The sequence below is a fragment of the Sebastes umbrosus genome, chromosome 11 (genome assembly GCF_015220745.1).
Source record: "Sebastes umbrosus isolate fSebUmb1 chromosome 11, fSebUmb1.pri, whole genome shotgun sequence".
In the NCBI taxonomy this organism is placed as follows: Eukaryota; Metazoa; Chordata; class Actinopteri; order Perciformes; family Sebastidae; genus Sebastes; species Sebastes umbrosus.
Genome location: NC_051279.1, coordinates 16,410,165 through 16,431,220, shown reverse-complemented (window position 1 = coordinate 16,431,220; position 21,056 = coordinate 16,410,165). Strand labels below are relative to the sequence as shown.

Sequence of the window (21,056 nt, the reverse complement as noted above, 5' to 3'; positions counted from 1 at the left end):
GCACCAGGTTCAGGTGCTGGTGAGACGGTTCCAAGTGGATTTAATAAGCACTAAGGTTGTACAACTGTATATATATATATTCCCTGGGTTTAAAACATGGAAAGACTAAGAGTCAGCAGCCATGCTAGTGACTCTGTGAGGCTGTATTTAATGTCAGCATGCTTATATATATATATATATCAACAATGACTGCTAACATGTTGATGTTTAGCAGGTATCATTTTTACCATGTTCACCATCTTAATTTAGCATGCTAACATTTGGCACTAAACACAATGTACAGCCTATGGAGGCTGTAACCTACCAAAATCCAAAATAAATTTAAAATAAAAGTATATAAATAAATACAATTAAATAATTAATAAATTAATTAAAAATACATTTTGAATAAATACAAAATAAATCCCCCCCAAAAAATGAATTAAAAAGTTAATAAAAATAAATAACAGGTAAAATTAAATAGAAGAGTAGATGGATAGAGGAAGTAATACCAAGATAAATAAATAAAGAAGCAAATTAAAAAAACAGAAATATAAATTTATGTGACATTATATTAATTAATTCATGCCTACATTTATTTTTAATACTAATTTTGGTTCATTTAATGGCATATATATTTATTTATCAAGTCATTTATTTCGTTATTTTTGAGTTTGTCAGTTTCCGTCCTCCATACACTACAGCTGAGGTTGATGGGTATGTCACTAGTTTAGTCATACGACAAAAGTATTGGATAAATTAGCCTGCTGGTGCCACTAGAGTAAAAGTCAGATGATCACCAAAGTCAGTAGCATTAATCCTCTGGGGACAATAACTGTACAAAATGTCATGGTAAGCCATCAAAGAGTAGTTGACACAGATGTAAATAGTAACTCTTCAGCCTTTGACGCTCCAGCCGCACTCTCACACACTCACTCTCTTTCCTTCACCTCCTTCACCTCCTCTCCTCACCTGTAGTATGAGCAGGAAAAGGAAGTAGGTGTTGGCTACTTCCTGGAACTGCTCAAACAAGTTGACGGGCAGAAAGGTGACGATGTTGTACTTGGATGTCATGATGCAGTTACTCTGGATGAGGAAGAGGGAACAATTATAAGGACTCTCAGTTCAATCGCTTCAATGATTCAAATGTTCTCTCGTCTTCTTGAGCATATTTTGGAACAAAACGGTCTTACCGCGTACTGAAACTTTTCGTTGTACTCTCTGTCATTGGCTCTGACCCTTCTCTCCTCCTCTGCAGAAACACAAGACACAATAGGAGTCATTAAAGGATGATATCATAACAAAGATATACAGAAAGCACCAAAACCGCTGCATCTCTGTGTGTCAAAGTGCACAAGAGGACCAATTGTAATTCTTAAAGGATGTCGATATCAGTAAAATCCTTCGGAGACCTGGACAGAGAAAGAGAGTGAAGGAGACAGACAGTCCATTATGTTAGTGCATTTATTTATAAATCAATGAAGCTGGAGTAGTCTGCTGGAGGTTGTTTTAGTATAGGGTCTGACACAATCATTCTGTCTCATACACACACAGCAGAATTAATAATCAGACCAATTACCTCCGATCTTTAATTATCCGCTGCCTCTGTCTCTTAATGTACAATCTGTCACAGATATGCAACACGTAACCACAGATTTGTACATCTGTTTGAGTCAACAGGAGTACTGGGACCCATTACAGGTAGTCACAGATGAAGCGTTACATCCATTACACTTACTGTAAATCTATAGAGAATAGAAGTCCCCGCCTGACCCTGCTCTTTATCCGTGTGCTGTTTTTAGGTTTCTCTTTATGCTGAAGCAAGGTAGTTTGGGAGTTCCCCTCCTCCTCATCCTCCGCCAGGCCTGTCTCCTCTAATAGTGATGAGACTGCTTTTTAATTTAAATGACTGGCCTGTTTTGCACAGGACTGTACACAGTTCACATGCACACACACGCACACACAGATATACAGTAACATTCAGGGCCAAAAGATGTTTTGCACAGACGTACTGTAGCTCAGAAACAACAAAGTCCTCAACTGACTTCTGACTTTTGACTGATGACTGAGAGTCAACGAGGCGCCACAGGAAGGGACAACACACAACAGAGGCCCTATAATCAAACGCACGCACATAAACAAAGACCATGTGGTTTCCTGTGTTTCTGCAGCACTGTGAAGCCCCGACTTATCTTGGTCTCCGCTGTACCAAACAAACAAACACAGGCCACTGAAAGAGATAACATAAGAGCTCCTCTTTGTTGTTACAGGTTAGAAGACAGATTTGGTGAAGCAGATGAGCTCAGGTCGACTACAGACCAGCTGGGCTGATGTCACAGTGGATTTAGTCAAGTTAGAAAATACAAGTTATTTGCCATATCTCCCTTTGTTTTATCGGAGGGTTTGTTACTTTATATTGCGATACTGATATATACTGTGTTTGATATATTATACAGTTAGGGGTGTGGCGATATACCGTTATTGACGATAACCATGATATTTAAAAATGAAATGTTGATATAATGTTAATATACACATATGATAATATTATGTAAATAATCCAGCGCCTCTTATATTGCTTTTGTGCATTACGGTTACAGACTTTCTCTCCACCGCCCTGCACTTAAACAATAAACACAATAAACAAAGATGATTTAACATTATTTTCTTTAATTTGACATCTATAGATATCGCGATAATATCATTATTGTGAATTATTTTGGCCGTGATAATCGTGTGGTGAAAATCTGATATTGTGACAGTCTATACAGTATATTGATATGGATATATATTAAGTGGATATTTAACATACATTTTCTGTTGAGAAAATGCTTATTGATAAAATAACCAGGAATGTCTGTTTTTAATTTGCATGATAAATACAGGACAAATATAAGGGGCTTCCTCGCATTGATGCAAAAATCATTAAATATTACCATTAAGTAGTCCTGGTCATTGATTACGAGTGTAGGGAGGTGGAGAGTTTGTATCCATAGCTGTACAATATTATCAAATGTGTATTATTAACATGATGTCAATATTTTTTGCAATAAACAATCGGCCTCCTCCAAAAAGAAGTTAAAATATTCTTGTTTTATTGGTAAAATCAGAAAAATAAGTATATCTATTAGAGAAAGTGATAGACTGTAGGTTGCATTCAACTCTTATCTACTGCGTATGTAAAGTTAATTGGAGTGCAGACATGTTGCACCACATTAGAATCCAGCTCTGATGATATTTGATCTGCTCTCTCTTCTAAACTCTGGTTAGTATAACAATATCAGATTTGTCTGATTGTGTAGGTGCACATCCTCCAACATCTAATCTGTTGGAACTCTTCCAATTCCTTTTTCCCTTTGGCACCTCTCCCATCTATACCTGAAGGTCGTTACGCTGCTTTCTGGGGGGGGGGGACGTTCACCCACCAGAGAGAGAGATCTGTCTGACAAGGCAGCGTAAAAGCTGCAACCCTCCATGGAAAGAGGGTAAGATGCTTGTGCCAGGTAAGCACAGAGACACTGAGGCTTCCCAGCATCTGATGTCAGGCCCAGGCAGTGTCTGTACCAGCTGTGCAAGCTGGCCAACCTGACCTGAATGCATGAGCATCTTTAGCAAACTGTCCATTAAGTGTTTAATGCCTCTGACAGCTTCAAGGGCATTAGAAGCCCTGACGCAGACTAGATGCTACACAGCAAGTCTGTATAAATCCATAAAGCTCCATTACTGAGGAACTTTCAGTCGCAGGCTTTACTCTGCTGCGAGCGTAAGGTTTCCATAAACAACTGAGACATAAAGGAGCACATAAATATTGATTCAAACTAAAATACTCAATTGCATACTATCTTACACAGGACAGTAATCCAAAAGCAGTCATTTTCTATCATCCCTGTCTCTTTAACACTCTCCCCTCCCACCATGGCTGAACATGTGAGGGCTCGTGCCACATGCTCAACATGCAGCACACAGTCCCACAACACAGTGAACACACACTGACGTCATAACAATAATGACCAGAGAGCCCAGTCAATCTGAGCTATGGGAAACGCTGTTGTCATTGTCATGACTAAACCTTTAAGTCAGGAACAGACTGCAGAAGTGATCATCACTCACTGTGGCTGATTTAATTAGATGAAGATGGGACAGTAGAATCATCTGCAGTCGTGCGCGTGCACACACACACGCGCGCACACACACACACACACACACACACACGCACACACACACAGAGTGATCTAATTTGCTGTAAAGGCAATGCGGTGGGTGAAACAGTGACAGACTGGTGGGCTGGAGGTCAAATGAAGGTGCACATCCAGTGTGATTTGTGATAGTTAAGCTAAGGAATAAAAGGATACAGACGACGCGGCAGTGCAGTGACAGCGTAGGCTGGCGCCTGGGAGATTGATCAGTGTCTCGGGCAGTAGAGACAACAAGGACATCATCATCCTACTACTTATTTATGCAAAAATCGGATTCAGAGGTTTGTTTACACATGCACAGATACATAATCAACACTAAACATCAGGAAAACAGCTAAAGTTGAGCGACGACTTTGAGGCACATATGAAACTGAAAAACAGAAGAAAAACAACACTAGTTTGCAGTGAAGACTTATCAGTAATCTAAGTATGAAGAATTACAGTTATTGTTATTTTGCTGTTATTTAATTTACTGTGGTTGTTAATGTCTAATTAACAGAATGAAAAAAGCTCAGTGATCAAAGGAACAGCAGCACAAAGTGGTACATAGAGTATACACTTTAATTAGGTCTGTTATGCAGACATGTAGGCTAATATAATGAGATGCACACAAACACAAGTATAAAATAGGGTGAGATGAAGCAGCAGCAATGAAACTTGGACTCAGTTGTTGATGAGGATGATGTTTATTTGAGATGCAGTTTGTACAATCAACAGCCTCCTGATGATGATGATGATGGTGATGATGATGATGATGACTATAGTACCTGTCCGCTTCTTTTTCGATGTGGCTCCATCATTCAGTCCTTTCTGTTTCTTTATTCTTTTCAGAGGCAGAACGAGTGGAAACCATTTGTCCGGGATGTCTTTCAGTACTGTCATCTTCACTTCACTTTAACAGTCACCGTCTGAACTCTCGTTATAGATGTGCGCCGTTTGTTTCAATGACCGCAGCATCTCTGCAAGGACGATCAGCTCCGGTCCTATAACTTCAGTCAAGTTGGATTAACAGAGCAGCGTCCCGTCCCTGCTGCCTCTCTGTGGCTTCCTCTCTCCACACAACCCAAACACACACACACATACACACACACACACCCTCACATCATCATCTGCTCTGTTTTCTCTCTCTCCTGCTGCAGAAACAGTGAGGTCATTTATTTTTTATAATAAGGTCAGCAACTTCGCAGTTCATTTAAGCACGCTCTGGCTTCTTAAGATTAGGCCTATACTGTATATTATAAATTATTATATTATTATTATTATTATTATAAATATTTATTTATCCTAGAGGTTGTAAAGTTTTTTGTCTCGATGACGCACACATTTATGCAAATCACACGTGTTTTATATCAATCCTGCACCACAGCAGCCTCATCACTCAGCTGCGCACAGTCTGCACCGTCAGCTGTTAACAGTCTCATCCACAACATCAACACTGTCCGCTGGAGGCATTACGTCACCACACAGGCTCTGTGTTTGACCGGCGTTACCACGGCAACAGCCTCCTCTGCAGGGATATCTCACAGCTGAAGCTGAGCATCGTTGTGATGAGGAAACTGAGCGCCATTTTGGATCTACAGAGCATGAGCAGATTGGAGCATTGCTGTGGCATTCAGAGCCAAAGTGGCTCGTGCAGCAGCTCCAGTTTCCGGCCCCGTGTTTAAAGGGAGAAGGTGCACTGCAGTGGGCGGGGTCAGACAGGTGCACGTGCTGCAGGGGGAGCCTCGTGCAGTATACATTAAAGACTGCCGACCTCACGCTTTCACCCATGATTCATATGCATCCCCTGATCTTGCTTTGAGCTGATGTGCAGAATACATATTTAACACGTGCTGCAAAGGAAGACAAAACGAACAAAATGTCCTGAAGTGCTGGCTTGCATTCCCACCACTACAGGTGCACACATGGCTGATCAATATTCACGATGATAAGTATTGACACATAGCTTACATTTAGGTCAGAGCTGTAATTAGGTATTGTGAATTAAAGTGGCTTCTATTCACATATATGAGGGGGCTGAATATTAGAAACACTTCTGAATATGATGCACCACCACTAACTCTGACTTTAAAGTGGCAGTAGGTAGAATGTTTTTGGCATCATTGGGCAAAAAATCCATAATAACCTTTCAGCATATTGTAATTCAAGTGTTCTGAGAGATAACGAGACTTCTGGACCTCCTCATGTCTCTGTTTTCAGGCTTTAAAAAATCAATCCGTGACGGGAGACTTTGACCAATCACAGGTCATTTCATTGAGAGAGCGTTCCTATTGGCTGTGCTCCGGTCATGTGACCGGAACTTGGCGTTCCTTCACCAGATTTCACAATGGCGGCGACGTCACAAACCTTCGAATTTTACAGCTAAACCGTACACTACAAGATGATTCTGAAAACATTTCAGGCTAGAAATAGGCATTAACGTTACATAATAATGATTCATATTTGATCAGCGCTGCCTAGTTTGACCGTTTGGTCGGAGTTCGCGAGTGATTGACAGCCGGCTCTCATAGACAGCAGCTGGACAGCGGACCTCAGATCAGCTCTTACTGCTTGTTTTCCTCTGGTATGTTAGGAGCACCGAAGGACACAGAGGCACATGATTTTTTTCAGGTTACCTGTTTCATGTACTGCTGTCATGATATAGCGACCGTTTTATAAAAATAACTTTTTTTAATCTTATTTGCTCCAATCTCGCCTACTTCAGCTTTAAGGGTGATTGAATTACAAAAAAATAGCCGAACACATTACATATCCATTTAAGGAGGAACAAAAGTTATATCATATTCCAAGGAGGCGCCGCATAGTCTTTTGTGTAAACTGACCCAAAACCTTTTGTTTGTTTGTTGTTTTGCTTGTATTTGGGTGATTGGGACAGCACATCCAGCGATAGAGGAAGTATTCTACATTGAAAATGCTACTTAAACCTGCAGCAGGCAACAATTTTTTTGGCATCATTGGGCAAAAATTCCATAATAACTTTTCAGCATATTGTAATTCAAGTGTTCTGAGAGAAAACTAGACTTCTGCACCTCCTCATGACTCTGTTTTCACGCTTTAAAAAAATCTAGCCTATGACGGGAAATCATTGTTTACTCATTGTTGTGGTTGATTAAAGCCCGGCACACATGAAGGAAACCACTAATCTAGAGCATACACAGCACAACACTTCTCTATAGCATGGTTGATCATTTTCTTCATTAGCAAAGCCTTTTAGCACCGTCCAAATCACCCAAAATCATGCTGACAAAATATAAACAACCTAATTCCAATAATAGAAACATGATATTAACACATTTTCTACTGATTTTGTTGCATATCACATTCATGTTTCCATCAAAGCTTTGTGAAATATATTAGCTATGACAATTTCATGACCTTAAAATGAAAACTAGCTAAAGGTCATGTAATTTTCCTCACCTCTTGTGTTGCAGGGTCAACTTCCTGTTTGATGCTAGCCCCGCCCACCTACGTGATATCACACCAATGAGAGCATGCCATTTTGATTATGTGGTTTCACAGCTAGAGCTCAGCAAAAAGGTTTTTGTTTTCACTCATTGGGTGAGAAAATAAAACCCTGTGTAGTTATACTGTCCTATTTAACCGTATGTCCCAATCAGTCTTAATTCACCTAGGTAAATAAAAGCCTGTTTAGTGTAATTAAACTGAATTGTATTATTTAGACAGAACAGGAAAGATGGGTGAGAGTGGATGAGATGAGATTCTCTTACAAAAATGTCATTCCCCTACTCTCTTTCCTCACATTTGCTCTCTCTCCACTATTACTATCCAATAAAAGCATAAAAACACCCCAAAAAAAAAAAAAAAAAAATCATCCAAATCCATCCAAAATAGCATCCACAGGGGCAAAAACCAAAACCCAGCAAAAATCTAATTCACACTGCAACAACACGCTGTGTATCAGCCCGACACAGTCAAGTTTGCAAGTCTTCAACATGTAAATAATGATGACAGCATAGCATATAAAAGACAAACTTTTCAATTAAACTTCACATCTATTTTCGTAAACTGCAATCAATAGGGCCCCTTAATGTCCAGCAATGCATCCTTGATGCTCAGATCTCTAAGAGGCTCTTCCCTCCAACCCTGCGTGGGCACCTTACGTAAAGGACTATCACCGCCTCACTGTGGTCCCCTTTGTACTTGGCAATAACACGCAACTTGTATCCAGACTGACTGTGGATATTACAAGTCAGATTAAATATACAACTATGCTGTATGTCTGTTGTCCTCACTGAGATCTGATTTGACTTCTTCATGTCAAGTTTATACTCCAATAACATATATTTATTTCCCTTGTGTTTACAGTTTGAAGGAAACATGAGAGGCAGGTTATGCTGTTATATGTGTTGTCTTTTTAAAACTGAAGAAAAGGTGGTTACAGCAATCTCTCTTCAGCAATCACCAGTGATGACACTGTTTGTCTGGACATCTATCAACGCACAGTAGCTATATACTGTATATTAGCCTATATAATAAGTATAGTAGAGTAAGACATTTACTATAATGCATGATTGCATTCACGCTTGTGCTCAGCGTGCTCTTAATGCATCCTTGAACACCTCCAGACTTGGTTTGTAAAATCAGATTATCCTCCATACATCCTGTGTGCATTCATACCTGTATGTTAATGTGTTTAAGTGCTATGTGACTATAATCCAGTCACTAAGAACACTTGTTAACACCAGATAAAAGTCAAAACTCTTTTGAGCTTTCCTGCCATCAGGAGCACTGACACTAAGGAAACTAGTTGACCCTGAATGCACAAGTGTGTAGAGTGTCCGGTACTGACCTGGAGGAGGCCTCTTTCTGAACATCTCCACTCTGCCGGCGTCCTTCTGCTATGGCCCATGGGATTGTCTGCAGAAAGAAAGACAAAGAAGAGAAGTAGCCTTAATTGTTGAGAGAGGCACTGAGGAAGGAGGAAGGTTGAAGTGGTTATAGAAGAGGATAAACAGATACTTTCTTCTGAAACAAAGTGTGACAGAGAAAACGCTCACTTTTTTAAAAACTGAAGTCAAGTGCCTTTTTTTAGTTTTCAGGGTGTGAAATACATTTATTTGCCTCACAGAAGAGAGAAAGTGCTAAATAAATCAGGCACTACATCCGCTAAACAACCGGACACACACACACACACACACACACACTAACACACACACACCAGAGCATCTCTGGTCTGTTAGTGCCGTAATGAGGAAATGACATTCAGCTGCATCTATCTCTGTGGCACACAGTGTCTGGGGACCGGTGGCTCGGGCCAGATCCACTGTCAATCTCCTCCTACAGTGGATGAGAACGAGTAATGTTGCCCAGCACTCTTATCTTCTCTTCTCACTTTCCCCTCTACACATTTATGCTGACCTGTTAATATCACACACCTCGCTGCTTTCGCTCACTGTGCTTTATCTCGGCTAAGTAACGGCAGAAACATGAGAGGTGAGGCTGCAGAGGCGAGGCGTTATACATCCCAGTCTGGGGTTTTGTAGTGCATACTAGAAGGTACAAACAGTATGGCAGACAGGGGGCAGCGAGCCTCCAATCAATACTCCTGAGAAAAGAGCGGCTCTGTCTCTCTCCATGTGAGTCGGGCCGATCGGCTTTCAGCTACAGTTTCAAGCATCGTCTCTCGCCACGTCATACACTCTTCACTGGATACGACCTCTTTATGGATCTAATAGAGACGGTGGAATGAGAGTTGTTTGCCATGTTCTCTCGCCTCTCACCAGTCTTTCAGATGTCACATCCCTCCCTCTCTCTCGCTCTCCATCTGTAGCTGCCGTCTTGTTATAACCCTACAGACCTGCAGCGCCCTGATGAAATAAAGCTGGCTAACCTGAGGAGTGAGAAACACCGGGCACACGCTGAATATCTGAGCACCTTTCTTGGCACCTTCTTGCAGAGTTCCTTTCATTTCTCTCACTGGAGTGTGGCTCAAGTTTTAGAGGATTTTGAGCAGCAAAAGTCCTCGATGAAAAGTGTGAATTGCAACTCCAAATTCAGTATCTCACATCTTAAACATCACAAAAAACATGCATACATGCACTGTATGTAATATTCTTGTAAAGTCAGTTGGTTACAGTAGGCCATTACATAGATAGGATATACTGTATTTACCCTTGTGGTGTGATGTACCTAATGGAACAGCCATAAGGTCAAAGGTAACCTCAGGGTATGTTACAGGTTTGTTAATCTCCTCGTCTACTGTATTAAAAACTAATATTTTTCTGTGATTTCAGCATGACTTCCTCTAAACATGAACCCAACGACTAGACATAAGGAAGCCAACTAAGAAACTGAAACAACAAAAGAAGAGAATAACTCTAACGAAGTGAAACCATCATGCAGTTTGTCCTGCTCTGAGGGCAGGTTGTGTATTTCTTGAGGAGCAAATTAAATCACAGGGTTTTGAATCTCTTCTGATATACTACCACAATAGATACTAATGTAGTTTTTTGTGGTATCTGCATGACATCCTGTTAAAATGAACTACAAAGTTTACTGTAGGTTGCTATGGTAACTTTCATAAGGAAGAAGAGAACAACAGAAGACCAGAATAACGCAGTTAAACCATCATGCACTTGTCCTGCTCCAAGGGCATGTTGTGTATTTCTTGAGGAGTAATTAAATTACAGTTTTTTTAATATACTACAGCAATAGATACTAATCTGCATGACATCCTGTTAAAATAACAAGTTTACTGTAGGTCGCTATAGTTACTCTCCAGAATAACTTAGTTAATTAAGTTATCATGTAATTGTCCTGCTCAGAAGGCAGGTTGCGTAATTTCTTGAGGAGGATGTTGTGGTACAGTAATGGACATACTGTATGATGTCTTTTTGCCTATTGTTGTTTTGTTGTTTTTTTTATTAATCTCCAGTGTGTGCTCACAACACATTATCTGTCTTCAAACAATTACTAAGTGGGTTTAGGTCTCTGCATATAACATCCCATTAAAATGAACTACAAGGCTGTAGGTCAGATACTTTCATAAGGAAGCAGAGAACAACAAAGTGAAACAACAAGAATAACTCTAACACAGTTAAACCATCATGTAAGGCTGGTTTTTCTTGAGAAGAAATTGAATTATACACCATTAAGCTGCTGTTAGACAACCATTAGAGGAAGTGCAGTGATGTCTGAGGTCAGTACAGTGTGTACATAACTTTCACTTTGACTTTAGGAAAATGTTCTGACTATAATGTCAGACTACAGGGAGGTTTCAAATCCCCTGAAACTAACATCTACTGTATGAGGTGAGCAGCTTTAATGTGAATTGTCTGTCGCAGTAATGAGAGCTGAACACTGAGACACACATCAATACTTTCAGCTGATATAAAGTGAGACTGCATAGCAAAAAGCCTGGTCACAGACATGATGGAGGCAGCTATAACCACCGCTACAACAGTTCAGGAAACACAAACCTACCTTTTCAGAGTGTGCGTTGTAAAAAGGTTTCCTGTGGAGACATCCCAGCTGCTACTCTCGCCGAGGTCATGGTGAGGTTTCGGGCTTGAACTGGACGCTGAGTCCCGAGATGAGATCCGGTCACTGAGGTGGAGGAGAGGAGGAGAAGCAGCAGGGACCCTGCAGGGATGAGCTGCTGGAGAGGAGACAGCGTGTCGAGGTGAGGGAGGGTTTGGCTTCGGCCAAGGGGAGAGGAGGAGGAGGAGGAGGGGAGAAAGAGGAGGAGGGGCTGCACCTCCTTCACCTTCATCACCTCCATCTGAACCTCCTGCTGCACTTAAAGCACATTCATGAGGATCTGACATTTGACTCTCCATCTGTGGTGGTGCTTTCTTAATATTAAATGTCCACTGTTTGGAAGCACAACTTCAAATAAAAAAAATATATAATTATTTAAATCTATGGTGTTTCTGTTTTAACACCCTGATAACACACTTTACTAATTAATAGCCATGTGCTTTTTTTTTCTCCTTTTGTGCACCTCCTTCACCTTCTACACCTCCATCTGAACGTCCTGCTGCACTTAAAGCACATTCATCTGACATTTGACTCTCCATCTGTGGTGGTATTTTCTTAGTATTATATGCCCACTGTTTGGAAGCACAACTTTAACCGTTTTCAAACTTCATTATATCATAAATATGGATTTCTTTAATCTAATTGCCCCAAAATAACGTGGATGGTTGCCTACTGTGGTCTTTGCAAAAATATTGACCACTACTTTCGTTGAATTGTGGGTGTTTTATTCAAATCTATAGCATCTGTGGTCTTCCTGAGTCAAAATTGATGGGAAGACCACAAGTGTCATTATGTGCTGCTATTAAAAAAATTGAATGCTTTCAAAACAGTATTCTGACTAAAAGTTTACATATACCATATACATATATATATATATATATATATATATATGAGATAATCCATCAACATTATGTTCCTCTGATAATAACTATAGTAAAAATAATTCATAATATCTGCTTTTTTTTTTACTAAAAAAGTGTAAAACTTAATAATTAGGAATGAAGTTGGCCAAAAAGGTGTAACATAGAAATTGGGTGATAGTTTATACTGTATGCTTTATAAACAGTCAAACCACATCGGGTCAATTTTGACCAGGGAAGACAAAAGTTGCATGGTCGTCGGGAAGGCATTAGGAGGGTTAATAAAAAAAAATATTATTTAAATCTATGATGTTTCTGTTTTAACACATTTTTAAAATCTACACATAATAAGCTTTACTGCTTTAACACCCTGAAAACACACTTTGCTAATTAATAGCCATGTGCTTCTTTTTTTTCTCCTTTTGTGTCACACTGCCCTCTACTGCTCTGTCAGCATTATCTGCTCCAACATCTGCTCAAGGTTGCAACATCTGCATTAAGCCCAACATAATGCAATAATTACTGTAACATTCCTATGGGAACCTGTACTGCATTTTCAGATTCAACAATTAAATTGCAAATATAATAATATTTCTATTATATTAGATCTAGTATTTTTTAAACATTCACACATGTAACCCCTATCAAAATTCAAATTACGTTATTGTTTAATAGCATGCAGAGATATGCTCATACATGACACAATCCCTTGCTGTTGGCAGGAGGAGAGCTGGACTCACATTGTTAAGGCTGAGAATCTCTGGGTGGAGGTATGAAATATCATATAAAGCCGAGGTTAAAAGAATAACATTTAGAGATTGTTGTCCTTTTCTGTTCTCTTGTCCCATTATTGCTTGTGAATTGATGTCACATGTAGCTTGTGACATTGTCAATGACACAGAGCATTTAATACAGTCCTGACCTTTGTGAACACGCCTCAAAGGTTCAAGCACATCATTACGCTGTATGAACCTATTTCACAATCTTCTCTTGAGTGTATTCCTGATGGACTCAAGAGACCGAAGCAATCTAAAACACTGATGAAAGGACTCACATAAACCTAATGCAGACCTCCAGATGTTGGAGATGTGCGTTTTCTGAAGTGGCTCCCTGAATTGACCCTCTTCTCCTCACATGCAGTATAGTAAATATCCTCTATACTGTAACAACAAAGACATGCACTATACCAGGGTGAAGCAATGATATGGTTTCCCTTAAAATATAAAGCAAGAATTTCAGAATAGATACTTAAAGAAATACATAATTCCCTTTTTTTTGGGAAATTACTTTATAAAATTGTAATTTTTGAAAATGGAATGCCACAATGTAGGTATGTTTAAAGAGGAACTATGCTTTTGTGCTTTTCCTCCTTTCCTTTAGTGTGTTATATCGTTTTTTTGTGCATGTAAAATGTTTTCAAAGTCACAAAGCCCAAAGCAAACAGAAACACTGCTCCTGAACTGCCTGAAACGCCTTGTTGAAGTCCTGACGTAAGTTGAATAAATCTATAATTAAGAGTTTTCTCAGAGTAAAAGTTTTATTAAATCAGCTTAACATGTGCTCAATATCCATTATGGCATTTCATAAAAAGTAAATACAACTCAGTAATACAATTTAAGAAAAAAAAAAGATCAATATGATAAACAATACAGACATCAATGTAAACAGCATTATCACACAATCAATATCTCTCTCAGCTGCCTCCACGTCTACTGGCTGTGTTTAAAAAGTTCAGGATAGATCAGACAGTATGTAAATAATAAGATATTTCTGTTATTTCTCCAACAGAAGAAGACAGAGATGTGTGTGTGTGCATCTTGACAGTTGCAAAACTCAAATATTCTCTTCTGCTTTCTCAATTATAATTCACAACCAGATTACCGTCTTTACCTGTCTGTAATGGTCATGATTACAGTAACACTTAGAGATGTGCAGACTTTAACTCTACTCCGTTGTCCCACGTGGTGCTGGGCTCATTCATTTTTTCACTGCTGGTGGAGACAGGGGAGAGGCTCTCGGGGGGGTCGGGGTCAGGCAGGTGCCAGTGAATGAAGATCAAATACATGAAAGAACCTATAACACCCCCGATAAGTGGGGCAACCACGGGCACCCAGAACCAGTAGTTGTAACACCTGGAGAGCAGACAGGAAGGAGTTTGGATGAGAGTTTGTTTAAAGCGGCATTAATCAATATTTTTTTATATTGACAGTGAATGTGCCAACCAACCCACAGTTATTACCCAACTCTGCAGCTCTACACATCTTTTTCTCTCTTTTTTGTGCCTCTTTTAGTGCAATGTTTTGGTTCAGAGTTGCCATATTTTCAGAGGCAGAAGCAGCTATTTTCAGAAAACAAGCTTAGATACTGTACGCTAACTGCCTGCAGTGTTGCCAGATCAGATTGCCAGTTTCCAGACCAACAATTTAATTCAATAAAAACCAGCCCATGCAAATCATAACCTTGCCAGAAACCTGTGTAAAACCGTAAAACCATTACATGCACAATAGAAAATAACCAAAGATAACTTAGAGCTATCGCAAACCCACAAAGAGTACAGTCAGACAACCAAATTTACAAATTGCCATGTTAACGTCAATGATGATGACGTCAAGGTAAGTACCTCCCTTATTCCTACCGATGATTGAATACAACTCATGTCAATAAAACATTTCTCAAATTAAATGAGTCAATAATATGAATGAATGGACACAACAAAGTTTTAATGAATTTTGTATCTGTGTTTTTGACTATAAAATGACATCTTGTTTGGTAATATTGTCTTCAAAATATTTTCAAAACCCCGAAAAATGTTGGCAAAAGCAGCCCAAATATCATCTACCAGCCCAACACTATTTTTCCAAAACTAGCCCAACTTGTCAGAAACCAGCCCAATCTGGCAACCCTGACTGCCTGGCACCGAACAAAGTTACAGAACAAATTACTAGCATCAGCAAGCAGCTATTTTTTTTGCAGTTGGTGGCATTTGGCTCTAAAACAAGTGAATTTTGGACTTGATCAGCGCTGACCGTTTGGTCGGAGTTCGCGAATGATTGACAGCTGGCTCTCATACACAGCAGATGGACGGCGGACCTCAGATCAGCTCTGACTGCTTGTTTTCCTCCAGTCTGTGAAATCTGGCAGATGCCGTTAGGAGCACCAGAGGACACCGGAGGACACAGAGGCACATGATTTTTTTCAGGTTAACTGTTTCATGTACTACTGTACATGAAACCTGTACTATGTTTTATAAAAATAACTATTTTTAATCATATTTGCTCCAATCTCGCCTAGAAAAACCATAAGATCATAAAATCATATAGAGCAACAGGTTGCATCGTGGAACAAACAACATGTCATAATCAGATGTTCTGTAACAAGCTGACCCTTTATGGTCATTGACACTGCAGAAAACAGCTGATAACCTCTGACATGCGTGATTTTTTGAGAAACACAAGGTGAAAGACCTGTACGAATGGCAAACAATGTCCTTCAAATGCCATTATAACAGTTTGAGTGAATTCTGTAGCTTTGTCAGTAAGGCACTAAAAGTATTGATAAGATATATGCATTCTTGAGTTATCAGCTTGGAAAGTTGTATGTGTTTAGTGGTGTCCATGTGCGCCGTATGTGTAAGATAAGATCCTTACGTGAAGACTTCAGTGCCCCAGCCTGCAGTCAGTGTGAAGAGTCGCGGCCCCAGGTCCCGAGCAGGATTTATTGCAGCGCCACAGTTGGCTGACATTGACATGGAGATCCCAAGGACGATCACTGCCACTATAGGGGGAATCAGCTCAGAGGGAGCCGGGGTATTCCTCTTTTCACCCAGACACAGGATGCACAACATCAGCATACCAGTGCCCACGACCTAATGACACGGATCAGTATAAAAGCAGCAAATTAAGAGTTCAGTAAAGGAACAGCTGTTAAAAACATTTACACGAACCCTACCACTGACCTGGTCAAGGAAACTCCTGCCCAAAGTAAGGTACTCTGAAGGATATGTGGCAAATATAGACGCTGTCTCATTTGGGCCGTATACAGTCAAGACTCCTCCACTAAACTCCATTATAGCATCTGAGACAAAAACAGAGCAAACAAAACAATCAGACTGTGTACAAAGCTTCTGCATTTCTTATATTTCTCCACTCATTCATTCAGGTTCTTTAAAGGTACAGTGTGTAGGATTTGGTGGCATCTAGCAACACATTCTCACTCCCAACTCATTAAGTACTGCTGCTTGGTCAGTGTCCCTCAGTATCGGAGACCTACGCACTGCGTACCCCTCTTACGTTACTTTTGGACGTGTCAGGGATGGCGTGCAATATACGCTCATTACATGCATATAGTGACCCTTCAAAATAAACTTTTATTTTTCACAGGAAGTTAGGTTTAGGAAACACAACCACTTAGGTTTAGGAAACGATTGTGGTTGACGTTAACTTCACTGACTAACGACTCACGTGACTGACGATACTAATGAGTCACATGACTGATGACTGACACGACAAAGTAAGTCAACATTGATTTCAGATTCACATGGGCCACAAACAGTATTACTACATCACTTGCTCGGACCGTCGAATAACGCGGTAGGGTTTACATTGGAGTTAGTTGAAAGCCCGGTTCGTCGCATATCGTCGCTAAAGTGTATCTCCTTGCGTCAGTATCCGATGCCGAGGTGCGCTACATGCGGCGGTACATGACGAGTTGGGAGTGAGAACGGGTTGCATCTAGTGGTGTGGTTGTGGTTGAGTAGTTGTCCGCTCACTCCTCCCTTTCCGAGACTGCGGTAACGTGAGTCGCCGAGTGCAAAACCGTGGTAACGCATCCTTACCATAATAACACTAATTTAGGAGCAACAGAAGTCAGACGGCGGCTGGCGGTACCACGGTTGCATTCTGCAGCTCATGTTACCGCAGTTTCACATGTGTGTCAGAGAACCACGGTGGCCTTCAGGTGACGTAAAAACACAAAAGGCTCTCTCTAGAGCCAGAGTTAGGTTTCTCCGTTCTGGGCTCCCTATGTAGATATGAAGGGCTCATTCTAAGCTAACGAAAACACAATGATTGTTAGTTTCAGGTAATTATACACTAATGAAAACATAGTTATGATGCATATTAAATTCCATTTCTGCTAATAGTTCCCCTAATAGATCCCTGAAATGTTACACACGGTTCCTTTAATTTATCACCCGTCTGTGTGTCAGTGATAATGTGTTTGAAGTGCCAGAAAGACCAACCATAGTAGACCAGGTAGACGAGCCCTGATGCCAGATAAGCCCCCAGCACCTGGGAGAGGCAGTAGGGCACCAGTCTTCCCCAGGGCACCTGACCCAGCACACAGAAACTCAGAGTCACCGCCGGGTTCAGATGAGCACCTACGGAGAAAAACAGAAGATAGAGGGAGAGCGGAAGACAGGAAAGAGGAAGTGAATTACAGTTAGAGAGATTGGAGGGTAATTAAATCTTAGATTACTTGTTGCCATATAGTGTTTCAACTGGTAGATATCAGAGCGAAGACCTTGAAAAGTGTGATAAATCGAGAGTGCTCAGATCAGTGAATCACCGCAGTAACGGAGGAGTCTTAACTCAGACTGAATACTGCTGTGTTTTATCTTTCAAGGATGCCAGATTGATTGTGTGATATTATATTGAATCCAAAGATCATATCATGGGAAAAGTTAGTGTGCATTATGTTTACCTGTGATGCCCTTGGTGAGGTACATAGCCGCCATGACGCCCACAGAGAAGGCCATGTTGACCGACAGGAACTGGCCTTTAGTCTCTCTGCTCGTCTTCACCTGCGCTGCAGCAGAGCAGCCGAAGAGCTTCACAGAAGATAAAAGAGAAAACAAAAAGTCAGGAGACATATTAATATTTTACATGTGCACATTTTGTAATGCCTTACTGCTCTGTTAGTGATTGATTAATTATTTATAGGTCAGACAAACTTATCAGTTATCGCAGAAAAGGTTGAGGTCGTTAAAACGTGATTAATATCCTCTCATGAACTTAGACCACTTCTTATCTAAATGGTCATATAACAAACAATCTGACCCTGAACCCCACAGGGGACAGGAAGTAAACACACATGTGTTTTGTGTTTTCACCTCATAAAAGAACACACCTGCAGTAAAGCTTTTTCTGATAAGACTGTATGGCCTATTAATCACTAATTGACATTGTTGTATTATGTATTTATATCAGGACAAGTTATGGTATCATATCAACTCATGTAAATGCCAAGACGATATCGGTTTTCAAAAAAGCGGTGGTGAAATCATGACATGTGGAACGGCCTGTATGGATCATCGTCCTGTCAATGAATTCATTTTGTGGATTATGTTAATTTATGTACATCATTTTTATATATTTTACTTATTAGTACATTAATGCTTTGTACACATCCGACTTTCTCTTTTAGAGGAAACAAAATACTGTAAGCTAATTCGATCAAAATAGGAAGTAGATAGTATAAAGAAAAATATGCTCACCACTCTACATATTAATAATTATACGGTGTAAATCCCAGTATCACCTTGATTCTAGGAAGTGGTTTAATAATTTACCTTTGCATTTTGGAAAGCTGTCTGCACATGACTTCAGTCTAAAACTCTTCACTAGACACTAGTGGTTCAGGGTCATATATAAAATAAAAAATTCAAATAAATTTAAAAAGAGCCCAAAACATATAATCATATACAATCTTTATATTTAGTTTGATGTAAAATGAATTTAAATCTAAGGAATATACAACCCATATTACTTACATGTCCAATGTAACCAAATATGCATTTATATATATAATAAATAAATAATGTATTTTTAAAATCACATTGTAAATGAAAGGGAAGCCAAATGATTATGGGAAAAAAATTATGTAAATTAAGGCCATGTTTAGAAAAATAAAGGAATTGTTCAAGTTTATATATGCATTCATAAATTCACCTCTCTGTCTCTCTTTTTGTGTATTTTTGTGCTTTTATTTTCTTATTTTAAGGGATTTAAAGAAACACCAACAGCAACAGTGTGGACCTTATTAGTAAATAAAATTGGACAATTAGTAAGAAAAAAAACAAAAGCCAACTCAAAAACCTGAGTGTCCCTTACCAGCAAGACGAAAGTTCCCAAGATCTCAGCCATGCACTCTCGCACCAGGGCATTCCTCACTCTCACAAGACGTCGGTTCAACATCACTTGAGTTAAATCCCTCTTCTCATCTCACACTGAACTCTGTCTCTGTTGTCAGACAGAGCAGCTGTCTGTCTGTCCGTCCTTCCAGGAGATGATGTTAGTGGAGGCGGTGTCAGATGCTAAAAAAAAAAAAAAGTTTCCTGTCACAACCTCCACCTGAGGAGCATCTGAGAGGACCTGAGCTTTGTATCCCACCGCTTCCTCTTCTCTGCCGTCTATTTTTCCACACCTGGTCAAACACTATTACTCATTTATTGGGTAGTCACACTTCAGGATTGGCTGGAGCAGAGAGCCTGATGTGCCTCAGCTGTTAGACGTCGCTTATATGAACAGAGGTCATAAACAGTCAGATTATGTGTTGACAGCACCGACAGAGGGTAATAAGACACACAATAAATACATATCTACTGCTTTCAAGAAACCGGTTACAGATCTTTATGACAAATAAGCTTCCGTACTTATTCATTCATTCACTCTGTGTCCATGTGGAAGACAGCAGGTAACACAAATATAGTGAATAAATAAAAATACACCACATCTATTAGCACTCAACTCAACCAGAGATTTAAAACATGACTCCCCTTGTCACAATACATACACACAGCAGTCGCAAACTCCAAAACTTTGAATGTCATCAATGTCAAATCATAGGTTCACATTTGACAAATATGAGTGTGCATACAGTTGTTTGTATATACTCGTTATTCTCTATTAAAGAACCGGTATAGCTCAATAACATTTTGTGTGTAAACCACAAGAATGGCAAAAAGGAAACCACACAGCCTGGCTTTAGGGTTTATCTGAATGGATAATAATAAAAAGAAAAGTCATAAATAGATGTACAAAATCTATTGCTACTTACGTGGTGAGTGTTAGGTAAGGCGGTTGATAGTGAGCTCTTCTTCATCATCAGAGAGCAAAATGTCACCATAACCCATCTTCACTGAACTCTGGACTCCTAATGGATTATGCAACCCAAATAATTGCTGTGTAGGAGTAAAGAACCGTGTTATTGCTGATACTGCTGAATTTTCAGACAGGCACGTGACTGGCACGAAAAAAAATGTGTTGACATCAGATAAGATATAAAGACTGTTTCACTCAAGTCAGTCTTTTATCTCCTAGACTAGTGAGAACGCTTTGATTTCTGTCATTTTTACTGCTATTTCATCTGGTGAACAGACTGGTGGAATATTATTTTGAGTTTGGGGATTTGAAGTGAAGGGATGACTTTCTCTCCACAACATAAACCTTGAGGAGTATCACTGTTTGGTAATGTGTAAAAGGATGGATACCTTTACCCCACTTCAAAGGGCTTTTTATGTGAA

General features: G+C 39.8%; 2 protein-coding genes across 5 annotated transcripts in view; both read right to left on the bottom strand.

Moving 5' to 3' along the window:
• atp8b2 (ATPase phospholipid transporting 8B2) overlaps nucleotides 1-11,882 on the bottom strand; it is a 32,864-nt gene extending 20,982 nt beyond the window's left edge. Inside the window, exons 1-6 of one of the 4 annotated variants that reach the window (XM_037784054.1) lie at nucleotides 11,619-11,882; nucleotides 8,986-9,053; nucleotides 7,593-7,640; nucleotides 4,943-5,227; nucleotides 1,173-1,231; nucleotides 952-1,065 (exon numbers count right to left, since the gene is read on the bottom strand). In XM_037784054.1, coding sequence (XP_037639982.1) covers nucleotides 952-1,065; nucleotides 1,173-1,231; nucleotides 4,943-5,057 — 288 coding nt within the window. In that variant the 5' untranslated portion in view covers nucleotides 5,058-5,227; nucleotides 7,593-7,640; nucleotides 8,986-9,053; nucleotides 11,619-11,882. Of the gene's footprint in view, nucleotides 1-951; nucleotides 1,066-1,172; nucleotides 1,232-4,942; nucleotides 6,307-7,592; nucleotides 7,641-8,985; nucleotides 9,054-11,618 lie in introns of those variants that run through there. The other 3 variants (XM_037784052.1, XM_037784055.1, XM_037784053.1) reach the window with 3 other exon arrangements.
• Nucleotides 11,883-13,833: 1,951 nt separating this feature from the next.
• aqp10a (aquaporin 10a) lies at nucleotides 13,834-19,746 on the bottom strand. The gene is made up of 6 exons (XM_037784064.1): nucleotides 19,645-19,746; nucleotides 18,236-18,362; nucleotides 17,775-17,912; nucleotides 16,491-16,609; nucleotides 16,183-16,400; nucleotides 13,834-14,667 (listed from the first exon to the last, which is right to left on the bottom strand). Exons 1-6 carry the CDS (start codon nucleotides 19,726-19,728, stop codon nucleotides 14,457-14,459), a joined length of 897 nt encoding a protein of 298 aa, XP_037639992.1. The 5' UTR covers nucleotides 19,729-19,746; the 3' UTR covers nucleotides 13,834-14,456.
• Nucleotides 19,747-21,056: the final 1,310 nt, after the last annotated feature.

Excerpts from the sequence above, each read along its gene's own strand:
- aqp10a (XM_037784064.1), bottom strand. The coding sequence starts at position 19,728 with ATGTTGAACCGACGTCTTGTGAGAGTGAGGAATGCCCTGGTGCGAGAG. Across the intron at positions 18,363-19,644 it reads TGGGAACTTTCGTCTTGCTG|CTCTTCGGCTGCTCTGCTGC; the intron begins GTAAGGGACACT and ends TCTTCTGTGAAG. Across the intron at positions 14,668-16,182 it reads TGGGGCACTGAAGTCTTCAC|GTGTTACAACTACTGGTTCT; the intron begins GTAAGGATCTTA and ends TCTGCTCTCCAG.